We start from the raw sequence: 9,646 nt of genomic DNA on the forward strand, positions 1-9,646 counted from the left end.
AAAAAAAAAAAAAAAAAAAAGACAGGAAAGGAAAAAAAGACCAAACTGAGTGTCAGAAGAGACTGTAAAACTTGCTCTTGAATACAGAGTATCTTAAGTGAGTGGAAGAAATGATGAAGTAAAAGAAGTGAATAGAAGATTTCAAAGGTTGGCTCAGGAAGACAAAGCAAAGTATTATAATGAAATGCGTGAAGACCTGGAATTAGAAAACCAAAAGGGAAGGACATGCTTGGCATTTCTCAAGCTGCAAGAACTGAAGACAAAATTCAAGCCTCAAATTGCAGTGTTGAAGGATTGTATGGGCAAAATATTGAATGATGCAGGAAGCATCAAAAGAAGATGGAAGGAATATACAGAGTCACTGTACCAAAAGAATTGGTCAACATTGAACAATTTCATGAGGTAGCACATGATCAAGAACCAATGGTAATGAAGGAAGAAGTTCAAGCTGCACTGAAGGAATTGGCAAGAAACAAGGCTCCAGGAATTGACTGAATACCCACTGAGATGTTTCAACAAACAGATGGAATTCTGGAGGCTGCATAAATGAGGCTTACTGGTCTATGTCAAGAAATGTGGAAGACAGCTATGCGGCCAAATGACTGGAAGAGATCCATATTTGAGGCTACTCCAAAGAAAGGTGATCCAACAGAAAGTGGAGATTATTAAAGTATTAGTATTAGTATCATTAATATCATGCAAGTAAAATTCTGCTGAAGATAATTCAAAATCAGTTGCAGTAGTATATTGACAGGGAACTTCCAGAAATTCAAGATGGATCCAGAAGAGGACATGGAATGAGGGCTATCCATTGTCAGATGGATCCTGACTGAGAGTGGAGAATGCCAGAAAGATGTTCACGTTGACTTTTTATTGACTATACAAAGACGTTCGAAAGTGTCGATCATATGAAATTATGGATAACATTTAGAAGAATGGGAATTCCAGAACACTTAATTGTGTTCCTGAGGAACCTGTACATAGACCAAGAGGCTGTTATTCAAATAGGACAAGGGGATACAGTGTGGCTTAAGATTGGGAAAAGTGTGGTCAGTGTTGTATCCTTTCACCATACTTATTCAATCTGTATGCTAAGCAAATAATCCAAGAAGTTGGAGTAATCATGGAATCGGAACTGGAGGAAGACTCATTAACAATGTGTGATATGCAGATGACCCATGCTTGCTTGCAGAAAGAGCAAAGATTTCAGTATGGATCACACCTCGACATGAAGAAGGTGAAAATCCTCACAACTGGACCAACAAGCAACATCATGGTAAACAGAGAGAAGATTGAAGTTGTGGAAGATTTCATTTTACTGAGCTCCACAATCAACACCCATGAAAACAGCAGTCAAGAAATCACACGTTGTATTGCGCTGGGCAAATCCGCTGCAAGGGACCTCTTTAAAGTGTTAAAGAGCAAAGTTGTCACTTTGAAGACTTAGGTGCACCTAACCCAAGTAAGTCCTGGTATTTTCTTTTTAAAATTTTTAAAACAGTTTTAATGTATAATTTACGTACATTTGTGAGATGGATTGACACGGTGGCTGCAATGGCGGGATTGAACATAACAATTGTGAAGATGGCCCAGGCCCAGACACTGCTTCCTGCTGTTGACCATGGGGTTGGTGTGCGTCGGAACCCACTCCATGGCACCTGACGACAGCAACAACGACAACTATTTAGTTATGTTTTACTTTAAACAACAGAAATGCATTGACTCACAGTTCTGGAGGCTACAAGTCCAAATCGGCATCTTTGCTAAGCCATGTTCTCTGTCTGCTCTCAGGGAAGATCCTTCCTCATCTCTTCCAGCTTCTGGAAGCTCCAGGTGTTCATGGAGTCCCGTAGCTTTTAGACGTATCTTCACATGGCCATCTTCCCTCTGTGATCTCTCTGTGATTTTTTTTTTTTAATCTTCATTTGGGTGAAACTTTACACAGCAAATTCATTTTCATTCAATAGCTCATACACATTTTGCTTCATGACATTGATTGCAATCTCCATAATGTAGCAGCTTTCTCCCCACTTCCTCCCTGCGGTTACCCTTCCTCTGTGTCCTTCCTATGTATTCCTGCCCTCTGCGTTATGTCCCTGTGCAAATGCTGCCCTGCTGATAATCCATGGTTGACTGTTGTAAGGAGTGAACCTCCCTGGTGTAATTGTTCACCTTGTAGCCTGTCTAATGTTTGGCTGAGAGTCAAGCCATGGGAGTGAGTCCAACTCCAGGCCCAAAGGGTAACTAGGGGAGATAGTCTTGGGGGTTTTACCAGTTTCTATCAGACCAGTAAGTCTAGTCTTTTTCATGATTTTTAGTTTTGTTGCACATTTTTCTTCCATTCTATCCAGGAGATCCTATTTGATTCATTTCAGACTGGTTAACATGTGGCCAGGGACCATGGCTACCAACCCATGGTATTTTCAATTGTCTCATATGCATGTGAGAGCTGGGCAATGAATAAGGAAGACCAAAGAAGAGTTGATACCTTTGAATTGTGGTGTTGGTGAAGAACACTGAAAGTACCATGAACTGAGAGAAGAATGGAAAAATCTGTCCTGGAAGAAGTGCAGCTGGAATGGTCCTTAGAAGTGAGAATAGTTACACTTCGTCTCACCTACTTCAGTCAAGTTTTCAGAAGGGACCAGTCTTTGGAGAAGGACATCATGCTTGGTAAAGTAGAGGGTCATCAAAAAAGGGGAAGACCCTCAATGAGATGGATGGACACAGTGGCTGCCACCAGGGGTTCAAGCATGGGAAGGATTGTGAGGATGGTGCTGGACCAGGCAGTGTTTTGTTCTGTTGTCATAGGGTCACTATAATGTGGAGCCGACTTGATGGCAGCTAACAAGAACAGCATATGTTAACAGCATTTACATTTTGATTTGATGTTGGGTTATAGAGGGCATAGAGGTTTCTGAATGTTACTTAGTCATGAAGGATTGTGCCTTTCAACAACAGAATGATCTTTGTCCTTTTTATTCCTTATTGCCTCTGAAAGTCTATGTTGATAGACTGTATTAGAATCATCAGCTCTGGCCTGATGAGACCCCTGAGACTGTGGCTCTTAGTCATGCTTCAAGTCTGGAGATGACTTTACTCCTGTGGCTTCCAGCCAAACAATAGACAGAGGCATAAAGGGTGAACATTTACATCAGGTAGATGCGCTTCTTAGAGTGATCAAGGTCAATCATGGGAGAACAGAAGGGCAGTATTTGCACAGGGAGACAGTTCAGGGGGCAGGGATACACAGGAAAGAAGGACACAGGAAAGAGGTAACCACAGGGAGGAAGTGGGAAGAGAGCTGCTACACTGTGGGGAATTGCAGTCAATGTCATGAGACAAAATGTGTCTGAACTGCTGTGTAGAAAATGAATTTGCTCTGTAAACTTTCACCTAAATCACAATTAAAAACAAAAAATCACCAGCTCAGCTCTCCTCTGGCTGTGTTTGCTTTGTTCATCCTCTCAGACCATCTGAAACAATGTGCTTGGACACAGGCTCCTTTCCCTCAGTGTGAAGTTCTTCCTTTTGGAAATGAGGGAAAACATCTGGTGGCATAGTGCCTCAGGCATTTGACTACTAACCAAAAGGCTAGTGGTTCAAACCCACCAGGCACTCTTTGGAAGGAAGATTGGGCAATGCACTTCCATAGAGATACCACCTCAGAAACCCCAGGAAGGGTCACTATGGGTCAGATCGGACTCGACAGCAGTGACTTTGGTTCAGTTCCTTGTCTATCATTTGCCACTGAGGTCCCTAACTGAAATATGCTGGAATGCAGCCAGTCGTCAGGTGAGGACTGAAACCCAGAACTGGGGAGTCGGAGGATGTCCTTTGACTAATCTCTTCTCCTCTCTGTGTGCTTGCTCCTTTAGTCCCTCTGTGCAGTCCCCTCTGCTCCTCAGTTCACAGGCTGTCACTGGAGCAGACAGAAGAGGGTTGGGTTTACACATTCTGTCCAACCCAGAGAGTGGTGAGGACTGACTGTCTCTTAATCCCACCACCAAACATCCTGGTCCTTTAAGCCATGGCAAAGGGGGAGAGGATGTAGGATAAACACTGCAGGGGCCCCACCACCCTGCAACCATGTGGATTACGGGTCCCACTCTGAGAAAAGGTTACACCGTGTGGGTTGAAACGATATCTCAAAGGGGTCTGGAGTTAGTAAATCACAGCATGGGGGTTCTCCTTGAGATGACCCCCTTCAGACTACCCTTGATCCCACGTGGTTTCATCGGCTAACTCCAGATGTGGTATGTGTTCCCAGGATTCTCATACACAAAATGGAGATCACTAATCACCAGAAAGATGACCACACATGAGAAAGCAAGGGGTACACAGAAAACAAAGAACTAGCCCCAGTGTGAAGACAGGAAGTGAGAAGAAAAAGAATTTAATAACTGAATTTCCACAGCCATGGACACAGAACCAGAAAATCAAGGTGATGAAGTTGGAGGTCCCAGGGGGTTCTGTCTGGGATTTGTCTCCACCAAGATGGCTCTATGACTAATATTTTCAAGTTTTGACTCAAAGTTGCATCTAAACCTTAGGTAATGTTTGTCCTCATTGTTTGGTCCAAAGAGGCCGAAAGGTAGCTGGGACCATTACTGTCTTCTCGTCTCTAATGAGGCTCTCAGGGAATCTGGTCCCAGTGGTCATGGAGGCTCCGGTAAATGCCTGCTCTGTGAGTCTCCAGACACCCTTCCTGTGCCGGGGGCTGAGGCCATGCACTCAGCTCCTCGTTCATGAACACTCAGCCTGCAAACCCCAGTGAAAAACCCCTGTCCTTCCAATCAGTGACCTCGGTCCAGGTCTGAGAAGGTGCAGTGAGCCTGGACTCCAGGTAACAGCGAGGGCTACCGTTCCTCCCAGGTAAGAGTCAGACACTGGAGGCCTCACCAATAACTGCTTCTTGGAGTGGAAAGCCTTGTAGAGGGGCTCCTCACTAAGGCATGTAAATGAAGCCACAGCTCTAAAGCCATCACCCAGGAATGACTGGGACATGTCCTGTCTACTTAGGAGTCCCTGAACTGAGGGCATCACTGGTCGCTGAGTTTCTTTCTTTCTTTTTTTAGTTTATTGTGCTATAAATGAATGTGTACAGAGCAAATTCATTTCCCAGCGCATAGTTCATACATGACGTGTCCCATAACATTGGTTGCATTCCCCACAGTGGTTCAGCCCTCTCCCTCATTTCCACCCTGGGCCCCCCATTTCCTTTCATCTGGATTTTCTACCCCTTCCTGCCTTCTCACTTCACTTTTGGGCAAATTGGCTGAGTTTCTGCCTGCACCTTTGGGTCATTTCCATTTTAACTTTACTATTGGACTGAGGGAACTCAGTGGCCACAGTCAGGAAGTCCTGACTCACAAGTCTGTAAAGGCTCTGTGAGCCCGAGCCCAGGAAGGAGCCACGGTAGCAGTGGTACTAACCTGATCACTTTAGAAGCAGTGACTGATCAAGGGCTGATGTAATTCTCTGAGCACATGTGTTAGCAATGAAAGGGGATGAGATTCTCTTGATGATGCAACAGAAACTCAGAGAAGGTAAACCTTTGCTCCAGTACAACATCACTGACGATACTGATGACATCAGTCACCCATATTCAATACTCACTATATGTCAGTCTCTATGGTAACCATTGTGCATATGTATTGTCCATTACTCAATACATGTCATAAACTCTCTGTTAATATTTCATATTTACAGTGTTTAAAAACATTTACTGTCAGAAATTCACAGTTAGAAAATACAAACACTATAAAAGGATCTACAGACAATACCACTGTCACACTCTTTTGAGAGTCCTTGCAGAGGCACTATGGATGCATCCGTATTTGTGCTCATTTTGTTAATGAAGAAATGGAGGCATATAGAGGTAGCTAAAACTCCCAGGGAACAACATCCTAACGACTTACCTGTGTCACACAGAGATACCTTCTTGTGATCTTCTTGGGAGATGGCAGTTGTCCCATCTCCACCATCTTTTCCAGGTTTTAATATACATCCTGTCTAATCTACACCTGGACCCCGGTGCCCACGCCCATGAGCAGGACAAACCAGTCGAGCGTCTCCGAGTTCCTCCTCCTGGGGCTCTCCAGGCAGCCCCAGCAGCAGCAGCTCCTCTTCGTGCTCTTCCTGAGCATGTACCTGGCCACGGTCCTGGGCAACGTGCTCATCCTCCTGGCCATCAGCACAGACTCCCGCCTGCACACCCCCATGTACTTCTTCCTCAGCAACCTGTCCTTTGTGGACGTCTCCTTCTCCTCTGCTGCTGTCCTCAAGATGTTGGACAACTACATTGTTGGGAGTCAGACCATCTCCTTCTCTGGGTGTCTCACTCAGCTGTATTTCCTTATTGTGTTTGTCTCCATGGACAACTTCCTCCTGGCCGTGATGGCCTATGACCGCTTTGTGGCTGTGTGCCACCCCTTACACTACACAACAAAGATGACCCCTCAGCTCTGTGTCCTCTTCGTTGCTGGGTCCTGGGTCACTGCCAATCTGCATGCTCTGTTGCACACCCTGCTGATGGCTCGACTCTCGTTCTGTGCAGACAACACGATCCCCCAGTTCTTCTGTGATGTGAATATCCTGAAACTCTCCTGCTCTGACACACACCTCAACGACATGATGATTCTAGTTGTAGCAGGGCTGGTAATGATTGCCCCATTCATCTGCATCCTCATCTCCTACCTCCTGGTTGCTGGTGCAGTCCTGAGAGTCCCATCCACAAAGGGGAAATGGAAGGCCTTCTCCACCTGTGGCTCCCACCTGGCTGTGGTTTCCCTCTACTATGGCACCATCATTGCTGTGTATTTCACCCCTTCCTCTACCCACTCAGCAGAGGCCGACACCGCGGGTACTGTATTGTACACAGTGGTGACCCCCATGCTGAACCCGTTCATCTACAGCCTCAGGAACAAGGATTTGAAAGGGGCTTTACGAATGGTGATTGGCAGAAAGAAGATTCCTACCCGATGAAAGGATCAAAGCTGAATCTCATTCTGAAGCAAAGTTCTTTTTCACCAGTTGGTATAAGGGAAGGGTTGTTTTTGTCAAAGTCAGTCTAGAAAACAAACATCCTAGAGGCACAGAGAAGGCTATCGTGACAGTTTTATCAGCAGGCTGGGATTCACTGGTGACCTTGCTGTGTATACGAAGTACTGGGACCTTTTTGGATTGCTACATTTTGACTTGTTTTATACCCAAAACTTTCCTTTTAGGTGGTCAGTTTTGACAGATATATGCTAAAGTATTTTTGAGTATTAGAATCATCTGGGAAGTTTTTCAAGCCCCCTGACATCCAGTCCCCAGTACTGACCAAATAAGTCAGAATCTCTGTGGTGGGGTGACCCTGTAGTTTAAGGAAATTCTGAGGTGATCCAAATGTGCAGTCACGTTGAGAACCACTGGTATACCTAACCCTCCCTTATATGTCCTCATGATGGTCAGTCATGAGTTGTGGGTCTTAAAAACTCTCAATAATTACTTCTGTGATTTAGACACAGGACGGCAGGGTGAAATGTGCAGACCCAAATGGGTAAAAAACATTTCAATGGAAGCTGGGGGCCTGGTGGGCTTTGTGGCCCAGAGCACCAAGAGGTGAAGGAGCCAGAACGGTGGAAACCCATCATGACCCTCTGGCTTGGCTGCCTGACTTTGGGGGCGGGTCCAGCAGGGGTCACGTCTTTGATATCAGGGAACCACATCAACATTTGTGTTATTTCTGCCCAGACCTGTTGTCTTTGCTTTCTTCCCAGGCTAGGAATCCCCTATCCATCCTACACCTCCCAGAACCAAGTCAAAGGTCACCTCCTCTCCTCTGAAGCCTTCTGACTCCCTCTTCTGGGACTTACGGTTCAATTTCTCTTTCAGCCGATTGCACACTGTACTATAATCATTTGCCTGTCACCTTGTCCCCCTCCACAAGGCTTTCTACAGATTATGAGATGCTCCAGATCCAACAGCACATACCAATCCCCCTGTATCTTTTTTAGTGGCTGGCACTGCTCCTGGACCAATGGCAATAATCAACTTAGGGTGAAAGAGAAAAAAACAACAGATGACTATGGTCTTAATTTGAGAAGGAGTTTCAAAAATATGACATTTCACTATTCTGAAGGTAATACCTACACACTTTGGAAGATCAAAAAAATGATAAAGAATAAGAGAGAAATAACATGTAATTTTGCCTCTTAAGATAACCATAGTTAGACATTTATGAATATAGTTTCACAAAAGTTGGCTACAATGTATTCATATCACTCTGTATCCTGAGTTTTCCAGTTTCTTCTTCCCATGTCAGTAAAGATCTTAGAAATGGTATTTCAATGGCTGCATAATACTTTGTTACCTGGGTGTAATAATATAATTGATCCTTTCTCCAACTCTGAACAGCCTCAAATGTCTACTGTCAATAACCCTGCCTCCCACGTCCTGAGGTCTCATTCTTCGTCTGCCTCCCTGAGGATTGCCACAGGTGGTCCACCCATTCTGTTTCCCCAGCCTGGACTAAAAATTACAATGGACTTTCCTTTATTTCTAAGCTTCCTCCCACCTGATTCCACCTGCCGTTGCTGGCAGGGATCCAGTTCCTCCATCTTGGTGTCCGAATTCTCCAGAAGCTCCCTCCGTTCAAAGGAGTCAGCCAGTCCTGCTTTTCCCCACGAGGTGGGGAGTGTTGAGGGTCACAGGCATCATTGTATGAATTGCTGGCACATAATGTCACTGTTGAATCTTGGTCTTGTTTGATCACCTGCGGGCCTGTCTGATGAGCAGACACTCATGGCCCACATAGCTTTAGGGTTGCTTTATGTCCACTTTTGGCTCCTGTGTGACAGCTGTCTGTGTCACATTCAGTTTATCCTCCATGAAAGTCTTACTGTGTGAGCCATGGTGGCTGTACCCACAGGGGCTTCCAGTCCTACTGTGTCAAACCAGCTATTCCTGTACAAGGGCAAGGTTAGGAAACCTTCTTAGTCAAAACCAAACACCTTGAAGGAATGTGTCCCTGGACCCTGGAAGCTCAGGACCAAAGTCTCAGGAAAGATCAAGGTCAATTGGCATAATATAGTCCACAAAGACAATGTTGTACATCCTACTTTAGTGGGCAGTGACTGGGAACATAAAAGCTTGTGAGTGACCATCAAAATAAGGTGTCCCTCCTGGTCTCTCCTCGTCTAGAGCAAAGAAATGTGAATAAAGTCAAAGACACTATAAGACATGTAGTCCAAAGGACTAATTCACCACAAACCCCAGCATCCACAACCCTGAGACCAGAAGAACTAGATGTTGCCCAGCTAACATTGCTGACCATTCTGGAAGGAATGAGAATAGGAGGCCCTGAATTAAGTAGGAGAAAAATGTGGAATGAATTTCAAAATTATAAAAAAGATGAGGCTTACTGGTCTGATAACAACTGGTATAACCCCTGGGAATATGGCGCTGTAAGTCTAGAACTGAACTCACTCTCATGGCTCAACTTTCAGTCAAACAATACGGAGGTCAATCAGGTGAACAATAACAGCCCTAAGGGAGGTCCACACCGCTTAAAACAATGAAGGAAAGAGATCCAAAGGGCAGCATTTGCCCAGGGTTAAAGCTCAGAGGGCAGAAGGGGACAGGAAGGAAGGGTGAGGGG

At 45.0% G+C, this 9,646-nt stretch overlaps 1 protein-coding gene across 1 annotated transcript; it reads left to right on the plus strand.

The window, feature by feature from the left end:
- Nucleotides 1-6,048: 6,048 nt before the first annotated feature.
- LOC103196039 (olfactory receptor 1361-like) lies at nt 6,049-6,987 on the plus strand. Its single transcript, XM_007939694.1, has one exon. The coding sequence runs from the start codon at nt 6,049-6,051 to the stop codon at nt 6,985-6,987; it is 939 nt and encodes a 312-aa protein (XP_007937885.1).
- Nucleotides 6,988-9,646: the final 2,659 nt, after the last annotated feature.

This window comes from Orycteropus afer, unplaced genomic scaffold (assembly GCF_000298275.1).
Source record: "Orycteropus afer afer isolate SDZICR_OR568_19922 unplaced genomic scaffold, OryAfe1.0 scaffold00061, whole genome shotgun sequence".
Taxonomy (NCBI): Eukaryota; Metazoa; Chordata; class Mammalia; order Tubulidentata; family Orycteropodidae; genus Orycteropus; species Orycteropus afer.

What these genes read in the sequence shown, in the direction of transcription:
- LOC103196039 (XM_007939694.1), top strand. Translation starts at nt 6,049, where the DNA reads ATGAGCAGGACAAACCAGTCGAGCGTCTCCGAGTTCCTCCTCCTGGGG.